The sequence below is a fragment of the Buceros rhinoceros genome, unplaced genomic scaffold (assembly GCF_000710305.1).
Source record: "Buceros rhinoceros silvestris isolate BGI_N320 unplaced genomic scaffold, ASM71030v1 scaffold9028, whole genome shotgun sequence".
NCBI lineage: Eukaryota > Metazoa > Chordata > Aves > Bucerotiformes > Bucerotidae > Buceros > Buceros rhinoceros.
The window spans coordinates 38262-60785 of NW_010428584.1; the positions used below are offsets into that span (position 1 = coordinate 38262).

At 40.3% G+C, this 22524-nt stretch overlaps 1 protein-coding gene across 1 annotated transcript in view; it reads right to left on the reverse strand.

Moving 5' to 3' along the window:
- Window positions 1-22524, reverse strand: part of DMD (dystrophin) — a gene marked incomplete at both ends in the record, with an annotated part of 62150 nt that overhangs the window by 32649 nt on the left and 6977 nt on the right. Inside the window, 4 exons of the mRNA XM_010142331.1 lie at window positions 6197-6354; window positions 8909-8994; window positions 12302-12503; window positions 17747-17821. Of these exons, the coding sequence (XP_010140633.1) occupies window positions 6197-6354; window positions 8909-8994; window positions 12302-12503; window positions 17747-17821 (521 nt within the window). The remainder of the gene's footprint in view (window positions 1-6196; window positions 6355-8908; window positions 8995-12301; window positions 12504-17746; window positions 17822-22524) is intronic.

Sequence of the window (22524 nt, forward strand, 5' to 3'; positions counted from 1 at the left end):
GGGAAAATGTTGCGGTGATGAAAGACTTTCTGTGACATCCAAAGATCTATTTTAATTTTGCAGCCACTGACGACCGCCACCAGACCCAACAGCTGCCTGCCCAGAGCTCTGCACGCTGGCTGTACAAAACCTGTGCTCAGAGAGATTAGGTGCATTAAAATGTATCACAGCTGGTTCCGAATTATATTACATGAAGACTTAAAGCCACGTGAAGAAAAGCTGGTCAGGGTCAGAGAGTATAGGACAGTCAGTTCTCGACTGTTCCCTGAGCTGCTATTATGATTTTTTTTTAATAATCTCTAAATCCAGTGAAGGCAGCAGCTGAAGATTTTACATAAGGGAAGAAGTCTGAATTCATACAGTTCGTATCTGAACCAACAAGATCAAGCCGTAAAGAATATTGTTTTTTCTCATGAACACATTTCTGTGTAACTCCCAATTTTTATGGTAATAACCGAGTGAATCATAAAGTAAAATTCATAAAGCCCTTTCCAGCTTACAAGTAACGATTTGTTATAGGGGACATTCAAATTCATTATGTTGCAGACATCTGTTTTTCAGTACTTATTTTGCAGAAACAATGGAGGAATAGGAAGTTGGGTGGTGCTAGCATCTTTGTGCAATACTTGGGAGTTGAATTTTTTTGTTTTCTCCCCTCTCTTCTCCAACTAGTAGTTTAAAAAACATTCTATACTATATTAACTTCATCTATCCATAATATAAAATGTGCTCCAAAATACAGCTGTGATTTTGTATGAACAACATGATATGTTTTTGGACTGGGTCAGACAATACAGCACAAATTTCTGACATTTTTGACTATACTCTATTTATGGGCAGCATAGAAAATTAATTGGAAATAACATTGTTAATTTAATGGTGTTTTTCATCTGGGATGGAAAGCTTTACCTTAGTCTAGGAAGGTACTATTTTGGACAAACCAAACTGAGGAGTGGGATTCTTATAACTTGTTGAGGTTTAAAAATACAGAGCAAGCCATGAACAGCAGCCCTGTCTCCCTGGATTCAGAACGAACCCCATTCAACCTCATCTTTCACTCTTGAACGGCTTGCTCAACATGTGTTCTCCCCATTGCTGGCTGGTAAGAAAACAAAGGTGAAGAATTTATTGTTTCTGAACAAGTCTATTTCATGGTCAAGAAAGAGAGAATTATTATAAAGGTAACTTTGGGTGATAGGAACAACTTAAATCTGTCACTTGTATCAGCAATAGTGTGGCCAGCAAGAGGAGGGAAGTGATTGTCCCCCTGTACTCAGTGCTGGTGAGGCCACACCTTGAGTACTGTGTCCCCCCTCTTCAAGAAGGACATTGAGGCACTGGAGCGTGTCCAGAGAAGTGCAGTGAAGCTGGTGAAGGGTCTAGAGGATAAGTCCTATGAGGAGCGGCTGAGGGAACTGGGGTTGTTTAGCCTGGAGGAGACTCGGGGAAGACCTTATTGCTCTTTACAACTACCTGAAAGGAGGTTGTAGTGAGGTGGGAGTCAGACTCTTCTTCCATCTAACAAGTGATAGGACTAGAGGAAATGGCCTCAAGTTGCGCCAGGGGAGATTTAGGTTAGATATTAGAAAGAATTTCTTTACAGAGAGGGTTGTGAAGCATCGGAACAGGCTGCCCAGGGAAGCGGTGGAGTTCCCTTCTCTGGAAGCGTTTAAAAGACGTGTAGATGTGGTGCTGAGGGATGTGTTTTAGGGACCTTAGCAGTTCAGGGTGTACAGTTGGACTCGATGATCTTAAAGGTCTCTTCCAACCAGATAATTCTGTGATTCTGTGACCCTGGGAGCAAATTTTTACGTTCATTACTTTAACCCTCTGCATTATACTTGAACACATTGATTACTCCAGTTGGTGATTTTAGTGTTGTGCCAAAGACTAATAAAATAAAATATCACAAACCCAGAAGCGAATTAGTGTACAGTTTTACATCATCCACACTTGAAAAACACCATCTCCGTGCTCCCCATCCCCCATGCCCTACATCATTTAAAAACAGATCTTTAAAGCAGTTCACTTGTAGGACTCTTCAAGAGTGCCTCCCAAAGTCAGGCACAGGTTCACAAAATCCTGCCGAAATAAACCCAGCATTGCTGTTTTATATCTACAGTATAGCAGCTTGTGGACGGATTTGCTTGTTCCCTTAGGCAAGCTCGCCCCGGTCAGAGCCAAAAGCAGAAGCAATACCCTATGAATAGAAACAAGGGCTGCCTGGATCTCTCAAAAGAGATGAAACCCTCGACAATAACACTGCATTTGTACTTTATTTTCATACAGTTCGCTCAATAACTATACAGTTATTTGCATACAGTATTGCTATTTGGCAACTGTTAAAAAAACCCCAAAACTCCTCACAAAACAACTGCCCAACCAATTCAAATTACAGCATTCCTGGCCAAAGTCATTATCAGGGTCCTGGCCCAGGATTCGCAACACCCAAACTCCACCTAAAAGGACTAACAGGTCCCTATTTTGGTTTTTATTTGTCCGAGTAAATACACTGGATTTGGATACAGCTAAGTGCTTGTAAAAACCAGGCTGATCTTGCCTTATCATTGATCGAGTACAAAGCTATAAATTAAGACTATGGAACACAGAATATTAAAATACTTTGTCAAAGTGAAATGAAACAAGAAGGTCTGAAATATAGATATGGATTAACTGTACATATTTTACTACTCTTTAGCTTCATTTGTATTAGTGTTTCACATCAAGTACTCTACTTCAAGCACACACTCAGAAGAAAGCATACTTTAAAGCGTTTATAACCAAGAACCAAATATCCAAAACTTTTATTGAGAAACACCAAGAGACATTTTCATCCAAGCTGCACTCTGGTTTTGAACCACACTTCCTAAATGTCCCAATAGCCCATCTGCAACAGCGATGTGAATTCCTAGGACCTATTTACACTATAAAAGGAAAGCATATTAATAATTTTCCACTGTGATTACGACACAGTGTGTATGTCCTTCAGTCTGTATCAATTCCTTGTCCTGTTTACTTAAAAAATGTACCCATCACAGAACTAAAAGGAAAGTGCTTTCACACTGCAGTAATACTGAATTCAATCAGTTTTTCATGGATCTATAGATTGCTTTGAAGCAGCCTGAGCCCAATCAGAACTATAGCCTGATAGTGTAACTATAGTCTGATACAGTCTGAAATATAGTCTTTGCTCTTGCTTAAAAATATTTATTCTTTAAAATCTTAAAGCAGAAATTACCTGTTTTCTAGGTGAGGCAGGGGGATGAGTCCCATTTTCTCCGAACTATTACTATAAGCACCTTCCTGTATATTAAGAAAGCTAAGGAAAGGAAGAGTCTGTGCTGAAAACCAACAGGGTAGCAGCAGCAGCCTGAGGTAAGGGGATCTGCTCACCGAGCAGGGAGTGGGGCAGGAGCAGGCAGGCTGCTGCCAACAGCAGGGCTGGGAAGCCTGCCCTCCCCAACCCTCATTCCCAAGGACACATCAAATGAACACCAGGAAAGACTTCCCCTGTTACTGCTGGGAAGAGTAAACATCCCTTTTTTTCTGCTGTTGTGCAGACAGACAAGGCTGTTGCCAGGGCACCTAACTTAAGGGGGCTGGGAGAGCCATTTCTGAAGCACGCATTTGTTGCAGACTCTGTCATGACTGCAATTTATTTCTGGCTTATCATCACCAGAAAGAAAAAAAAGAAGGAAGCAAAAAAAAAAAAAAAACACCTCTGAAGAAAAAGCATTCCTCACTGTGGGTGTTCAAAGAAAGACTTAATTTAGTTTCTCCACACAGTAATGTAAACTATGAATCTCCACAATATTTTTAAAATTGAATTATCTCACTCAGTAAAAGGAGGTTGTGGAGCCGGGAGCTGTGTGCAATCCTCCTTGGCTGTCCTGCTCCTCCAGCCGCTCTGTTTCCACAGCTGCTCCCTGCTCCCCACCTCAGGCATCTCTGTGCTGCACCCCCAGCCTGAAGACCCTTGTGCACCACCATCCTACAGCAAAAGGATGCAGGATGCCCTTCACCCTTGCTCCTGGAAAGGTCTTATTCCCTCCCCCATCTCCAGTTCTGGTTGCTCCTTTCTTTCATGCCCCGTCCTATACACCCTTCTTTTCCCTTCATCATTATATTTCTTACTATTGTTCTTACCTTCATTCCCTAAGGATGGCCCTTAGTTTTGCCATTCTTTAATCCCTTCTTACTCTCCATCAGGGTTCTCTCTACACTTGAATTTTTCCTTCTCTCCTAGGACTCCATGTCACCTACTTTCGTATTACCCCTCCTTGGCTGAGCCTCCCTCCCCCTCTCTGGTTCTCCTAGAAGACTGCATGTTCTGCTGCAACCCAGGTCACAACCCACCCTCCCACGCTGCAAGTTAAAATGAAGCTTCACCCAGAGGAAAAAGAGCATGAAAGTCCTCTTACTGCAGGTAAGATTAAAACCTATTTTTCAGTGCAGGTAAGAGAAGGAAACCTCAGGTTTTCTGATGTTCTTATTTATGCACACGTCAAAGGTCGTGCCCAGCTATGCTCGGGCTGTTTCTAGAAATGCCATCAGCTAGGTGTGATACAGCATTCAGTCTGCTGGCAGATCTTCATTTGTAATGACAATGTTGCTAACTCATTTTATTCAAATAAACATTTATTCCAAGGTCTTTTTCCTACTTCATAAAAAATGGGTTTTGGCATTTCATCATTATATATTTTATTGTTTTCTTTCCTAGTGTAAAGCACACAGAATGGCAGTCCCCTTTCAAAAAAAAACATATTTTTTTTCCAGATTCTGAGGTCACTTTCCTTATCAGTTTTTCAACAGTGTTCTAAGCGCTGTTGCCTTTCGCTTGGGAATAAGATAGGATCCAGCCACTCCTAATTTCTGAGGAAGCTCATTTGCACAAATGAAATTTTGACCATGGATTTGCTGCAGCATCATTTTGTGTTTCACTTGACAGCCCAATGGGGAATTTGAGGCTTGAAAGCCGCAGCAGGGTCTAACCCAGCTATCAAGAACTACGCACAGTTTATCCACCCAGGACAAGGCCCTGTAAGACATTTGGAAATAGCATCAAATACAGATGGGAATTATGAAAGGTCGAGACAAGAATGGTGGAAATGGGAAAATGTGAGTCCTAGAGAACTGATCTGTCAAAAGAAGTTTAAAAAATACAGAAAGCAAACGTCCCATCACAACTGAAGCTTGTGGCAATTTTAGGATTAGATTCTTTTCATAGTCATTGTGTGTAAGACTGCTTCTAAGCATTAATATTCATTGAAAAAACTTGCTGTGTTTTGCTTACTACAGAACTGAAACTACTACATAAACACTACATAACTTGAGCAGCAGGCAAAAAAGCAAACAACATCCTCCCCTCCCGCCCCCAACCAACCAAAAAATACCCCAGGGACACTTGGGGGATGGGAAAAGAGGTTTCTTCCATTGTAATGCAGAAGATGCATTGAGAGTTAATCACAGACCATACATTACTCTCCTCTCCTCTACCTTTTCATTAAGCAGCTGCCTTCATCTTGTGCATTCTGCTGGTGGTTAGAATAACGATGAATAATCCCCTTAATTCTCTTCCTCCCCAGATTAAATATTTTACAAGTTTGAAAAAGAGCCACCAGTTTGCGGTGTACTCCTCAACAGACGGGACAGGAATTCTCTCAGTGCTCCTTAAAAGAAAACCAGCATTACCCATTTAAGCAGTGGAAGGTGCTCATAGAGCACTCCTCGCTCCTAGACAGCAATGCTGGCAGTTCCTCCTTTCCTATCCCTCCCCTGGGCACCTGGCTATCACTATTATGCATATACTAAAAATTCAGATTAACCCTTGCTGTTCACCTAAATGACAGCAATAAACTGTGATCTACTGCTGGAAATAGAAAACTGTAAAACCAGAAGCTGCAGTAACAAAGACTTAAACTCTCTGCAGGGTTCAGTTACAATATAAGCCTTGATGACAATTATTTGCTGTCTGCATAACAGCATAACCTGGGCTTCTTCCACCACGGCCAGAAAAACAGGCTAATTCAAACACATCTCATCAAAGGAATGGTTTAATACACCAGTAAACACCACCATTAAATGACACTCAGTACCCTCATCCTTCTTCCAGGTTTTTAATCCTTTTCAGAATGAACATGCTACCTCGACACAAAATACAAATCAGAAAATTAACAGTGAGCAAACATGAACTTACAAACTGGAAGCAGCTTCTGACACTCGGCTCAATATTGCTACCGCCGAAGGAGGCCACTTCCCCCAGCTGCCGAGGAATCTGGATGGAGTCGTGCAGCAGCAGCCCCAGCCGGCGCTGGTCACAGAAGCCCGTGGAGCTTGCCACTTGCTTGAACAGGTCTGGGGGAAGCAAAAAGGACACCAGAGCTAAAGCATCACTACCAAGATACGGCAAATGGCATAGAAGTCTGTATCGTTTCCAAAGCTTGTGTGTATGGTCAATAGCCTTGGCAGACATGAATTCAAATGTGTCTTCTCTTCCCATAAGCAGTTTTCTTTCTGTTAAACGTGCAGTCTAGTGATAACTTTTAATAGCATTATCAGCTTGTACCTGGGAAGAAAGGCCATTCTAACATAGCGCCTGTGGCATTGCTTATAATAGCAGCTGTGATTCTGTACCACAGCTAACTAAACAGCAGGGTCTTTGAGCCACAGCAACATAAATGTTTTAAAAATATCATTTAACAGTAAAATAATCCCAGACAACATACAGCACACATTCAAGCTTCAGCAATCAACCCACACCTCAGAAAATCCATTTACTTTTCAGATGAGTTGAACTGAAAAACAAGAGCTCCCTAACTTTGATATATCATCATCTTTTAATCGAAGAGTATTTTTTAAATGAAAGAAAAATGTAACAGTGTGACAGAACCTGCCCTCCACCAGGAATGTTAACATCATATTAAGTTTTCATCTCTGAAATGAAACATCACTTGAAGCCATGTTCTGTTACTGCACCATTCTAGAAAAGAATCCTTACAGGACAAAATCATTATCCCTTCCTAAGTTCAATTTAATTTGGTGGGAACTATATATATCCTACATATGCATTGAAGAGGTTTTCGAGTTCATAATACTGAGAAAAATCAGGTTGAGCATTAACTGAAATATTTAATTAGTAATAACCCTGCTGACAATTCACGACCTCAATAAATTCTCCTTACTTTTCAAAGAGGGTTTTTTTTTTTAAATAAGAGAGTGGGAGACAGCTAGAATAAAATAATGCCCTTTTCTTGACGTTGCCTCAATATTTCACCAGGGATACAATTATAAAGGTGCTTGAGCACTGCTTGAGATAACTTTCCTAGTGCAGCTTTGACATGTGTTTTCTTTGAAGGAATAAAGGAATGGATAGAGAAAGGATTATTTTTTAATTACATGACTTTCATTCTTGCCAAGTCTAGTTTTCTAGTTTCATAAAAAATAATTTTGGGACAAATCCTTCCATCACTTCTGCAAGCCTGAAGACTAGTGCTCCAGCACAACCAACTCTGCTCTGATGCACAAATGAGAGAACAACATTTAAGGCGTGTGACTCATCGCACACTTGCGGCAGTGCTAATAGCAACTGCACTACGTCTTCAGCATGGATGGTGAAGCCAGACCACAGCCTGGCTGAGATAATTCCTTTCTCTCCCACAAACGATTCAGCTTTCAATTTCCCCATCATTAAGTGCTTTACAGCCTTAAAAAGTGGGGTTATGCATTACCACACACACACACACTGCAGAAGATTGTAAAATATGAATAAATGTTTTCCTTCATAACCCTTATAATCCCTGACGAATTATGATTTTGGAAAATATCTGTACTGAGTAATTTTAGTAAAAGATTTTCTGAACACTTTTTCACAACACCCACGTGAAACATGTACAGATCTAAACTGTGACATTCATAGTGCTTGCCCTAATATCTGATCCAATTATCAGTCACACCACCAGTCACGCACAGACTCCGTTGTTGCAACTGCCTGTTTTCTCTTTAGTATTCTTCATTAGTAGAAGAACAGAATAATAACCACTGACAAAGGACTGCTTTGGTATTGGGTCAAACTCTACATGGTGTTTTTTAGTGGTTTGGTTTTTTTTTTTTTTCAAATGGATGAATGAGTGATACTAGTTAATTTAACCAGAACGTAACTCTTGAGAACTACTCTTACCAGTAGTTCTGTTTTGGATCCTAGCCTCACTAATGAACTGATTCATTAGTCAGATAAAACTAAAACGTCAAGTGAAATTTTTTCAAGTATTTAGAAATTTGGTCTACTAAAATATGCAAAACTTTCATACCTTTAATTTTTATTTAAAGGTATATAATAAGACTAACCACATCGTGCAAAACATTTTAAGAAGTCCATATATTATAAAATGGTGTAATGCAAGATGTTGGACATGCATTTTTATGTATGAAGGTGTGCTAAACCAATGGTCTCCCAAACCCCAGGGAGTGTGCAAGATAATCCATTAGGGTGCAGTAATGAAATATTTTTTCTACTGTTAACAAATGAAATTTTAAATTTAAAACCAATGTTTATTTCATGTTTATTGCATCCTTTCTCAATTTCTATTTTTTGTATGTTTTATAATGTACATAATATATTAGTACAGTGACATGTATACAATTCATAAATAAATATGTACCTATTGGTGGTGCATACTCAGAAATTTTTTACTGGTAGAGGCGTGATCAAAAACATTTGGAGACTGCTGTGCTAAACTACCTAAAACCATACTGACCAAATAATTTAGAAGAACAAGATGAAACAAATTAACACACTTTGCATCTGAACTATCTAAAAGACGGTATCTGTATGCACTTAAATGTTTACGAAATAAACAGGAGGAATAAAAACAGAATATAAAGCAAACCCAAACGAATTGCATTCACTTACATCTGTATTTGTCTTCCAGGTGTGCTTTACAAAGGGATACAACACCAGTTTTGAAAGATAAGACACGGATTCTTCCTGTTCGACCCCTAAGGAAAAAGAAACATTGGCTGCTAATATGATCCATTCATGTCATAATTTGTTTACTACAATGAAGTTCACTGCAGTACCACAGCCATCATAAATGAAGACCCACACAGAACCATGTTGCGTAGCACATGCTGGCCAGTTATTAGGTAAACTATAAAAAAGAAATATAAAATGTGGTTGTGGCTTCACAGGCATAGCTGCATGGGATTGTGCTGTTGTATCAATTCAACCAGAAACAGTCTCATTTGGAAATAATTATCCACCTCCTTCTTTATGACAACAGTGAGAGTAAAGAGTCTTTACATGACACTTATTTGAACAGGCTTCTCTATGAACTGCTGCTGAGCTCTTCTCAGAGCAGATGAGGTCCCCGACAGAGCAGCAAACTACCCCTTTTGCCAAAGACAATGTAGCTTCGCTTTCATTAGAAATGAGATGTAGCAGTTGTTTTTGGAAAGTCTTTGCTTACTGTCTGTCAGCCCTGCCCTCACTTATTTGAGAAGGCAACAGGGAGCCAAGCACAAAAAAGCAGCCTCTGCCAGCAGTATGCAGTGACAGAGGCACTTGTAAGATAGTCAGGTGAACGATGAAGCTTGCCTAGAAATTGTAAGATGGCAGGCAGGCTGCACAGTTATGCCTTTAACAACACGGTGTGGATTCTGAGCTCCTCTAGGCAGCACTCAGACCTCCCCTGTGCAGTGCCGAGGGGCTGGTGTGCTCCACACTGGTCCCCATGCTGCCGCTGGTCAGCCTTTCCCTCACGGTCACTCCTGCCTTGTAACGTGCCTGCACTATTACTTTGCTTTTTAACGTGACTGTGAGAAAAACATCCTCCTCTGCGCTGCAGGCAACACAATGACAAACCTTCACATCTTCTCTCAGTCCTCTGGCTTAGCCCAACTTACTTCCAGTTGCTGGTTTCCTCTAAGACTTTTATTTATGATAGCATTTCTAGTATATAACATCTATAGCAAATGAAGATATGTACGACATAGAAAGCTAATGCCTAAAGCCGACATTTTTGAAGCAGAGCCTTACTGAAGAGTCACCAGTAAGAACAATACCGGGAACAGCGTAAATCATGTACATGCATACCATAGTCATGCATCAGGCTGTACTGTCCAGCAAAGATGCACGTTGTCTTTTTAATCCTATGAAAGCACTGTAGGAGCCAGCAGTGCTCATTTACCCACACATCTCCCCTGCAAACCCTGTAAAAGGAGCAGGTGGAAACCGGTGGACAAAGCTGAATTTAGAATTTGCAACCGCTAAAGAATCTTGCATTATTTTTTATCACATATAAGCACTTGTTTACTGATGCTTTCCACACTGCTCTTACTCCTCAAATCTTTTCCAAATTAATTATCATCTGTGCCCTGAGAAACTCCTGCTGATGAATACCAGGCGCATGCAAATTATACAGGAGAAGAATGTAGAATGATGATTTCCCTGCAAGGCATATTAAATTGAATCTTGCACGAATCATGAGTTGTTCAGTTCACTCTCCTCTCCTCCCAAGTCAAACCAATAATTTAGCATGCTACTGCAAATGAGCATGAGTGACTGATCAATTAAAACAAATCTGAAACGACTTGGATTTGCAGAGCTGTGCCCGTAATTAGATCAGTCATTGACTGTGAATTTGATTAATATCTTTACAAATGACAGTTTTCAATTATAAGAAAAGTAAAGATTCAGTACATTTAATTAAATGTCTCCAACACTGCTATGCACTTTGGTTGATCTCTGCCTATTAAGTTTACAATGAAAACTAAACACATGTAACCCCAAGGTCACCTCTCTTACCAGCATAATTCAAACCTGAATTTCGGCAAAATGGCTACGAGCTTTCCTTACACATAAAACACCTCTCTGTTTAATTGTGTCCTGCAATATACAGTTCTCTAGCATACCTAGGGAATTGCCTGGAGGCAGCCAATTATAATTTCTAATGTTGTACTTTCAGCAGAGTGCAACAGAGACACTAGATGTGGTAAATCTAAACCGGATGGTCCAGCTCAGGAGCAGCCAGCAGAATGACCTTGATTTCCCTCCCTGCCTCTAGCGTGGCTGTTCTGGATTAACAACCCCACCGCATCTTACCTGTGTTTCACTAACTGGGTATCTTCGGTTATATGTTATTTATGGTTGATGGTAACTCAGAAGTGGATTGGAGTTCTGTGGGAGCCAAAGCAGACTAAAGAAATGAGACCTGGCTCTTAAATGTATACGGCCCCATTCCCTACTACCAGTACACTACAGAAAAATACTACGTAAACTGAGTAATCCATTTCACAGGATATTGCATCTGCTACAGAGGTTGTCATAAGCAATTGGCTTATTGGGAGTGATCCTGCAGAGAGAGACTCTGTACAAATCCGTACTTTATTTTGGGAGGTGACCATTGAAGCTCCAGTGCTGTGATAAGAGGTGGGTAGAAGAACAATGTTATAGCACTCCAGTTCAGTATGGTTCAAAATGCCAATGGAAATACAATAATTGAACCACGTCCTTCCATTTTCTATATGCAAATGTTTATTTTGCCACAGCAATGATCACGCCTGGCTGAAGGTGGCTGATAAGAATCTAAAAAAAAAAAATTTCCACTGATATTTTTTTCTCTAAATACACCAAATACAAAAATAATGGCTTATTCTAAAATTAGCTTACAAACATGTGCTGGAATTTGTCTATGTGTTATGGGCCACATCATTAACCCACTGACTAGGAAAACACACAATTATTGTTAAGGTAATTTTATTCTGTTGCATTAAATTTCGGATTAAGTACTCCTCAAATCTCCTGACCGCTAACCTCTTCCATCTTTGAAAAAGGACTGTAGGTTGATAGCTACAGAAAATGGACAGCTCTGGAAAGGTTTAACATCTGGAAGTACAGACACACGCAAGAGTCTATATCATGGTGTTCATACTGTTGCTTCTTGATAATTCTCTTGAATTTCTTTATCTAAATAAATTTAAAAAGCCATGCAAAGCCATGACCTGCTGAAGACGTGCAGTCCCAGAATCGCTCTGAACACAGAAATCTGTTTAAAAAAGTTGTGTTTTCCATCTCTCTCATTCCTTAGCTTAATAAACCTAGGATTGTACACCTAACCGAGGGCTGTACTGATTCAGCTAAATGCAACCATTAAACCATTAGGTTTATTAAACTTTCACTTCAACTATTGTTTTTTTTCAGTTTCAAGCCATTCAATTTATAACGAGGCAGACGGCTCATTACCCCTTCCCCCTGCGCTGTTGGGAAAGCTCTCGAACACCCCGTGTTCAGAGCACCCATACATACGTGTCATAGACATTCAGCAGCCAGTTGAGGCACATGTCCACGCAGAGAGGAACGTTGACCAGGTTATTGTGCTCTTGTTCCAGTCGATCGTAAATGGTAGTTAAGCAGTTAATGATCTGCAGAATATCCATCGGCTGGTCATTTTGTTTGAGGTTGTGCTGGTCCAAGGCATCACATGCAGCAGACAGACTCAGGAGATCCACTGTTAAAATAATTCAAAAAAACAAAAAAAAAAACCAAACCAAACCAAAAAAAAACAACCAAAACACAGTAAAGATTGAAGAGAAATAGTGGTTGTATTACTTGTACCTGAAAAGTAAATAGAACAATTTACTTGGCTTACATGCCTGGCCAGAGGACATTTTATGTCCTACGAAAGTCATATGCAAGACTGGTCAAGACTCCTGCAGGTGTGCTGTTTACTCAGCTGGCAGCCTTTACAAAAGTGAAATCTGGTTCATTTCCAGCTGTGAAGTACCTATTATGCTACTGGATCTTAAGGAAATATTACATACATTACTATGTAAGTAAAAGTTACATATTTCACGTTTTATCTTCCTACAGATAGGCCAATATTTGACTACTGCCTGCACCAAATGTGCCCCAAACGCAGTACATCATCAGCTTTCCAGACCCGTGCTGTCCGTTTCTTACAGAAGTCCGGCTATCTTAACTGAACCAGACTCCACAAGGAAAATGCAAACAATCACAACTGAACTGCTATTAATCTCTCTGTTACTTTTTCCCTGGTGAGAACAGGAAAAAGCAGGTTCCAGAAACATTAAATTACCTCTTTCAACATTTATTAATGAAATGTATCCATTTTTAGTTTTGCAGAGCATTTACATTTATAAATACCTTTATGACATGGAGTAAAACACATTTAAATTTATCAGTCAACATACAATGGTGGGTTTTGTCATTGACATTTAAAAAAAAAATCAATTTTCATTCCAATTTAAGTCAGTTGCATTTTGAAACTCAGAAGTCCAAGGCAAAACAGAACTTCCCTTTCTCAGCTTTTAGTCTCTGCATGCTAACATTAACAGTGGCATCACATTTGGAGGGACACCAAATCAGAGAGTTATGGGATGCTGGGTTTACAAACTAAAACAAGAATAAGAACACAAGAAATCAGAAAAATGAGACCTCTGATGCAGATCTTCCTGCTGCCTCATGAAAACCCATGAATTTCGAGGGTGTGAGCAATGGGGATATCAAAGCCCAGATGCTGTTAGCCCTGCTTATACCATGAGCATTCACAAAGTGCAGCAGGATTCAACATAACTCAAGGGAGTAGCATCTGACCCAAAATGAACTGCCCAAAACCATTCGGGAAATTCTTCACAAAACTGGGAAATTAACTGACCCAACTGCAGCACCAGTTTTTCTCTCACTGGAACAAAAAGGTGCTTTATTAAGTCCTGGTAAGCAACATCTCTTGATAACATTTAAAAAAAAAAAAAAAATGTGCAGAGGCTAAATGCAGAGCCCCATACAGGAATTTTTTAGGACTTGATCCAGCTTAAGGGCACATTTACCAAATCCACCCTTGAGAATTCTATTTTACCAGGGATGAAACTGACCCTTTGAAGTCCTAGTGGAGATGAAAAATGCTTAAGCTGCACACAGCAGGGCTGCTTGGTAACGCTGCATGGACAGTACGCTGGGATTTCATAATTGCCAAAAGAATTTCAGGAATATAAATACCATCGGAAATCAATAAGGACTTCTGCTACTAAATCCCTTAAGCACTTCTGAAAATTTCATCCTGTAGGCCTGGCATACCCAGTGCTGAAGTGAATAAGGAAAGCTTGGAATGCTGTCCCCATTATTACACCAAGAAATTTAACCTTGAATCTGTGGGTTTGTGCAGGGTTTTATTAGAATTTTACTTTTTTCACGTTAGCATATAGAAATTTATTAAAAGAAAATCTTTTGGAATATGATATTTAACCTATTAGCACATAAAATATAGCTATTCTAAGGTCAGTTACATCCCGTAAAGGCATATTTATCAGACCCATTCCTCAGAATCTCAGAAAGACACTTTTCTTCTAATAATTTATCAGTCAAATTAGAAATAGAGCACTGCCTTCACAACACCTTTAACGCTGAGCTTTAGGCTGAACTCTCAGTTCCTTTGAGACTATGAATCAATGGTGATTAAATGAACTCCTCAGGCATCTGAGTGGCAGCTTAATTATACATGCAGCTACTGCTAAACACGGGTCATTCCACTTTGTGAAAGCTTTTCCCACTAATAAGCAGCAACTTCTGAAAAGCCTTTCACCCCGTTCTTCATCAGCCTCCTGATCTACCTTGAAGTTAACAGCACACGTTCATCTCATAACAAGCAAAAAGCGCTTGCCACCAGCTCTACTTCAGGGAACTTCTTTTTACGGCTCTGGTCTTTGCCATATTAAGCTCCTCATGCATTTTTCCCACCAAGATTAAAGAAATGTAGGGGTGGCCCTCTCCCAGAACCATGAATTGCGTATTTCCTTCCTGAAAGCAAATATAGAGGTCCCATGGATGACAGACTTTCAAAAGATAAACCCCAACAGTCAGATATGTATTGAAGAGTTGTATAATGATCACCATTCAGGGATTCGCAAAGCTTTAATTGAAATAAAACATACTACGTCATGTTTTGCACCTTTTGTGGGTTCTCTGCCACTTTCATTTTTTTCTGTTTAAAATTAAAAAACTGACTCCAAAAATTGTGTGAGCAGAAGCTTTTAGCTTATTTTGAAATCTATCTCATCTATATAAATATTTCTTTGGCCTCTAAAGCAAGGGAAAAAACATTAGGATGTTTGTAACTAGACACCAGCCTGTGGCCAGATTGCAGGAAAAGTAGAGAAGACAATCTGGAATAACTAACCAACTGAAGGACAGAAGTGACAACAGGCAGGGGAAAGTATGTTGGGGCAGCCACACACTGAACTTCTGGAAAACTCAACGTATGGCGGGTGATAAAAAGTATTGATGGTGTTCCCAGAATGCAAGATTATCTCCTCTGTTACCTGCTGGTGTTGGCCGATACGTTACAAAAAATATATTTAATCTAGCCTCCATAAAGGAAAAAAAGCACCCTAATGGAAGTTCTTGAATATTTTCTTTTGCTGCCCCTCCAAAAAAAGTTTGTGAATTCATCTCATTTGATTGACACCACAATGTTCAGATGTGGTTTGCACTTGAAGATCAGATGTTTTAAAAGTAGCAAAGCAAGAAAGTCAGCATGCTTTGATGTGATTATCAAAGGAAACCATACTTTAAAATAAAAAAAGGTGCAGTAGTTACATCTGGCATGCCCATAATAATCTTGAAGGCTGCGATGATAGAGCAACGCACTAGATTCTTCTAAGCTAACACAATACACAAGAATTTATTTGTTAAGGATTATTATTTTCCATAGTCTTCACGTTTAATATCATAGTGCCTAAATGTTCATCGGGCTGATTTACAAACTGAAAAGAAATAAAGTCTAAGTACAGTTCATTTTTAAAAGCGTTTCTATTCTTGCCACTGAGAAATAGGCTGTACCTTCACTTCTGCAGGCCTTCTATTGTGCGTGTCTTTAGAGTGCTCCTTAGTAGAGAAAACTGCTCTGCTTTTTACAAAGTTTACAGAAAAAAATACACTTTTATCTATCTAAACTCCTGCAATTTTAGAAGTGAAATAAAAAGAAAAAGTTGAAAGCAGCACCTACTACACGTGGAATTTAGAGTTTGTTGTCTATGTGTAGGAGCCCTGAAACCCAGCACACTGTTTCTACTAGAAAACAAACTACAGAAAAAAAATTTTGTAATGAGTTGGGTTTTTTAAAATAAAATCTAATTAAACTGAATTCACATGCGAAATTGAAATCATAGAACACATAAATACAGTGATGATGTCTCCAAGCAAAATATTTGTAAGAACGGTGACTGTTAACCAAATTCCTTAAATACTTCTCCTTAGATACAAGTAGGAAGAATGTGCTAAAGTAATCTGTGCAAGTGCTACTGCATGTCTCTGAAAACATCCATTCTCAGAAAACCTGCCTAAGTGTAACCTCAAGAGATGAACTGACTTCAGTGCATAATTACAATTCCACACTGTAAAGGCCAAGCTGAGTCTAGAATTATTCAGTGGTAGGAGTCAGGGTAATACAGATAAATGTGAAGTTTTGCACTATCAGACATAAAAACCTGTAAGGAGTTACTCTTGTGTACTGCCAGCCTCAGAAACCTGTAATTCCAAAAATTTTAGTCCCTTACTTCAGTGCTGCACCAATTATGAGTACTTTTCACCACGTATCACTCTAGTTTCTTTACACTACCCTTCCACAAAGAGTGCAGCAAGAGTGCTGTGCCATAGAAAGATGTTTGTGTTTCTAATGATCATAATTTATTCTTTGTCACTGCATTCATGTTAAAATAATTCATTATGTTACAGGACATTTCACTTACTGTTTATTTTTGACCATTTTTCTTTTCTATTTTTTAATAAATTCAGAAATAAGGTCTGCTCACTAGTGAAATTCACCCATGCTTATAAGCCTAAAAGTAAACATGCTCAAAAATACTGAGGTTTGACACAGTTCCAGAAAGCATGTGAGCACAAATCCAAACTTGAGATAAATCAACAGTTGAGACGCTTGCAACTGTGTCAGAAATTTAACCCTATAAGAGCCAAATAGTGAATGTTAAAGTATTTTAAGAACCCTCCAAATTGTACCACCTAATAAACTGCTTGCTTTAGCAACTGATTGACGTGCCAAGAAAACTGTGAGCAAATCGTTTCACTATCAGGTTACAATAAGCTGAAGAGGAAACATAACTCCAGTCACAGGTAGAATACCATACACCAGTTGAGAATGAAAATGTCAGAACATGCCTAACACTAATGTATGGCTGATGAGAGACTTCTGAACCTAACGAAAAGCTACGGAAAAAGGAACCTAAGTATTTATTGTGAGGATCTCATTTAAAGGCAACAGCCACTCAGGGTTCAAGATTCAACTTAACAAACCATTAGCAGCTCCAGCTCTGGAGTGACTATTTCACCTGAACTCTCACTGTTCCCAACACACTACAGTCTTCTTCCTTTGGTCTTCAGCTGTAAAGTTGAGGCTGACAAAAGACGTGGCTCCAGTAATGAGCACAGTAAAAACACCTAGCTCGAGAGCATAGAGAAAAGAAGTATCTGGGGGATACTAGCTTTGTTTCTGATCAGCTGCTCGGTCTTACAGATCTGCAGACCACTCAGCACTCTGGTTTCAGAAGGAACGTGCAAACTGGTGGTAGCAGAAGACCCTTCAGGTGAGAGGTTTCCACGCACCAGGTAGAGCTGGGGCTATGTGTGGGTGAGGTTTTCTGCTTCTGAAAGTTGTGAATAAACTTCCGCATTGGTCATAAAGTCCTTCCAGCAGCAGGTTAGGCACAGGCACATACTTACAGCAGAGAGCTTTCTGCAGGCGGCGGAGTTTCATGGCAGTCCTGTACGCCGAAAACCTGACATTGTTGAGGTCAGCTGATGAGAGGAAATATTAAAATAAAAGATTAGCTTTACTTGTTAGAAATAACCAGATTCAGTAAAGATGTTGTCAAGTTGAACTAGAAGATTATAATCACTGGCTAAAAGAACTGAGGAAAAACAAAAAGTATAGTTAGAAACTCCACTGAGCAAAAGCCCTCAAACCCTGACATTCATCTAAAAGAAAAACATGAAGACCTAAGGGGTTACTTTCTTTTGTTCAAAGGCACAGAACTTAAGAGCAGTTGAAAGGACAACCTCAGTGACTGCAGCACTGTTGCCTGAAAGTACCACAGTCTTTCATACTGCAGGCACTGTAAGAGAGAGAAGAACCTGTAACTCCTCCTTGCCTGACTGATGCACCAGCCAGGCTGCACGCAGGTAGCTCCAGGAGAAGAGCTCTGCCCAGGAAAAACAGGTGACTCTCAGCTACTGCTAAAAGAACCCTTAAAACAAAAACAAAAAACAATGGAACTTTTGTGCTTTCCATCTAAGCAGATCCCAGCCAAGCCCTGAGATGCAGAGTCTTTCTGGTGAGAAGCCAGCTCACCCAGCCAGTGCGTTCTCAGGTTGAAATCTCCAAAACAGTGGGGAACTGGGGGACTACCAGCACAACAGGGGATGGCACCCAGCTAGGAACAGGCAGTGTGGCACAATTTTTGCTGGAGCCTTCCTTCTCACATAGTGAACAAAATGAGGACATCGGCACAAGTCCCCACTGAATAGTTTAATCATGGCTTGCAAAACTCCGCAGGACTCTCAAGGCACAAGGCAGGCCACACACCAAACCCGTCATACCGTACCAGAACAGAGAAGCATCTTAGCACTCAGGAGGCTCAGTACTGGCTACCTTAACATTGTTCAGCACCAAACTGTGGTGACTTCCACAGCAAAGCACAGCAACTGGTCAGTAGCCTAAGAAGTGAACACTACATAAACCTGGAAAAAAATGAGGGGTTGTCTTGGACCAAATCTGGCCAGGAAACTGCATTTGCAGCCGTCTCTTCTGTGAAACCAGACTGAGGAAGATGCACTTACTCTAATCTTGTCCCTGGCTTTGCTGAGGGTGGCCTTGGGCAAACCCCATTTACAACAAGAAAGATGATGAAGTTCACCGAAAGTGAGACTGAAACTACCATGGCTGAATTCCTGCCATCGGGTAACTCATAATTTATGACTGGATTTGGCATATACCAAGACTACAGCACAGATACAGCACCGCTTACAGTGTTCAGAATCAAACTCGGGCTGCAGAAGTGAGCGCTCAAATCTGACAAAGGGCCTTTGTTTATGTGAGTGGATTGACAGGTACCTAACTTAACTGTGTGCAGCTTCGAGCTGGCACCTTCATCAAAAAGAACCTGGGAAAGCCATCAAGATTGCTGTTTCGGGGGCGAGTCCATGAATCAATGCTGTTTCCCAATGGCAATGCCAGCACCTCCCAGGGATGCTACAGGGCAGCAGCACTGAGTACTGCACAGTGGCAGGGGACACTTCTGTGTGATACAGCATGGACAGCCCCGCTGCTGAAAAACCAGGCTGCTGCTAGCACACTTTTGGCCCTGTCACCCATCCAACTAATTCCTGGGCAGAGACGCTCCTGAGGTCTAGGGACTGTTCTGAACGGATCAGTTGGCATCTTGGAACTTAGGGGTTTTTCTAGCACAGAAATGGACTCTTTGTGCCAGCCAGTTTCAGCTCCTGGCAGCACTGCTGAACGCATTTAATTTACTGATGAAACCTGTGGGGCCCAAGGAGTTAATGATGGGAAAGTGCTTGGAAAATGTGAACTACTATGTAAATACAAAAGGAACATTAAAAAAAAAAATATATATATACTGGCTCAGAAGAAAGGTCCATTTAGCCCAATAAGCTGCCTCTAAGCCTAGCAGACTCTTAGAGAGAGACTATGATGAAAAATGGGGCAAATACACAACAGTTGCTTGCTGGCATATGCACCGAGGTGCTGTAAAAGCTGTTCACAATGTGGTAGCTTGGGTATAACTATCCTAACATCATTTAAAATGCTGTGCAGGTAGAGGTAGCAGAGGGAATATAGTTTCAATTACATTAATTTTAATTAAGCTGTTCTGAATGAGTAATTTGAGGTTTGATAATTCAGTAATTTTTGTATACCGTAAAAACACATTTTCTTACAACAGAAAAGAAACTTTCAGCTTTGTACATAATTTCTTTTTCTTTGCACAGTTGCATACATCTTTTTAATGGGTAGTTCTCCTGTGTATTATTCCTGCCAGCTCCCTCTCTCACAATCATCCTGACAGATCCAGAAGCCTTAACATGGTGTGGAAGACAGTGAACTATTTAAATAATCAACTTAATTTGTCATGAAAGTAAATTAATAAAGCAGTCTCTTGCAAACACGCTGTGACTTCAGCGACATTTTGTACCCTTGTTGTAAATCTGCACTAGTATTCTGGAAAATAATACATACTAGATCACGGCTAGCCTTTGACAAAATGAAGACACCTGCCCTAAACTTGCCCAGAGTATTCTGAAAAAAGCTTCCCTACCTATTATATACATTCCAAGAAATACTAGTAAATATATATGCGTATTTCAGGCCTTGATCACGGCAGAAAGTACAATCCATGAAAACAATCCTGAAAGTGGTGTATTTTGCATCTGTTCTCCTGTACACCGACTTTATTATCAGCCTTAACGACACTGCTGCCAAGAAGCATCTGCTGTGAATGACCAACAAGCAACGTTAGGAACTAGTTTTGGAGCCCTCAATCTCAGGTGTTGGGAAAGTAGCAGCAACATCACCTTTTGGCTCTATTTGCTGAGGCCAGCTGTAGCTGTCGGATGCCTCCACTCCCACCTTCATTGCTGTTCCTAGCATTAACCGATGCCCAGTTGCTGTCCCTGTGTCAAGTGCTCACCTCTCTCTTTGTTATGCCACCATTTCCATGCTCGTGATGGACAGCTCTCTTACTAGGTGGTGACAGTCATTTAAGGTCATTAGATCTTAATGATTTAGCTTCTCCGCTCCCTACTCCTATGAAACTGCCACTGGTGACTTTCCTCTCCCGGAGCTGCTGCTGGAACAAATGCGTTGCTCTGTAGAGGAACAAGGGAAGCCCAGGTCTCGCCTACCTGAGTTCAAAATACTTCCCTTGCTGGTATATGACCCCATTTAAACGGGCCACAGAACAGAGGATTGTTAGAGAATGAGACTTGGTGACTGGGCTCTGGACCATTGGAGGTAACATCACCACTAACAGAAAGAGAGGAGACTTTGACTGAGGTAGCATAAGGCACTGCCTGGCTGCAAGCCAGCTGTGACTGCTGGGAACGTGTGGACAAAGCAGGAAGGAGGCTCAAGAAGCATCAACCTTCCAAGGGCCTGTGAAAACACCAGTGGTTCCTCCTTCCCTGTGGCATTTTTGTTTTGTTTTGTTTTTCTCCCTTCCTGGGTCCTGAGGTGAAAAAAAAAATCTGATGCTTTCTCCACTCCCAAACAGTCCACTAAAAGTGTCAGGACCCCGTAAGCCTTGATTCCAAAGCTTTTATCATCTCTGAGCAGGTGGGAGAGCTCAGTATATATGCAAGCTTTCCTCCAGACCTTTCCTCCCACTCCTAGAAAGTATGCACTTTCTCATCATCCAAATGAGGAGGTGAAAAGCCCTTGGAGTATGTGAAACTTTTGCAGGTTGTTTAATGATACTCCCAGTCCTCATTGCTCAGAAAGTAATTTTCAAGCTTTGAACAAAAAATGTAAATGCTGAAGAGCATAATCTGTTTATGCTCTCAAAAAAGGATGTAGTGCAAGATGTCACCTGACACTGGAAAGGAACAGACTGAGGAAAGGATCACATAGAACTATTTGATGACATACTTGTATCCCATATCAAAGAGAAATCATGGTTCTCCTGCCATTCAGCTATGAATGACCTCCCTGTTCAAAGGAACATAAATCTCTCTAGGGGAGAAGATTTAAGATCATGTTACAGAAGACCCATAAGATGGGGCAAGGTGCTTACAGGTGATGCCTTCACAGCAATGAACAATTCCTACCAACACAACAGTGAGGCTTCTCCACGATCTTCCTAAGCTTCTGCCACAGTCTGCCCACCGTCATGGTGAAAGGAGTTCAAAGTATTAAAGATCAGTGTCTCTCAGAAATTAGGAAATCTCTTTTCGCTGCTTTTGTCTTTTCGTTACAGACACAAACATCTCCCTTTGCTTCATGACATCCAAGCAGTAGGGAGAAGATTATCTACCAAAGTGATTTCCTCCATGTCTATCATATGACTATAATGTATGAATACGTTCATGCTCACATTCTTATGTTCATTTATATTAATATGAATAACACTGAACAAGAACTAGCACTCTTATTACACATGCAGCTTTAATGAAGAGGATTTCAGGCTGCTGATAGGAATAAATCAAATCAGAAATATTATGAAAGATGATCAGATAATTTAATCCTAACCTTTTCTGCATAATTCTGCATGTTGAAAGAAATCTCAAAATTTAAGGGTTATGTTCTTCCTCAAAAGACCTAAGACTGCCTCATCAACATATTTTCCAGTGTTGTATTTCTACAGTATTATAGAAACAGCTGTAATTACACATACCAGATCCTTTTGTCAGTGGATAACCAGGTTAAAAAAAAAAAAAAAAAAAAAAAAAAAACACTCTTTTGAAAAAGGGACTGGTTTTTTCACAAA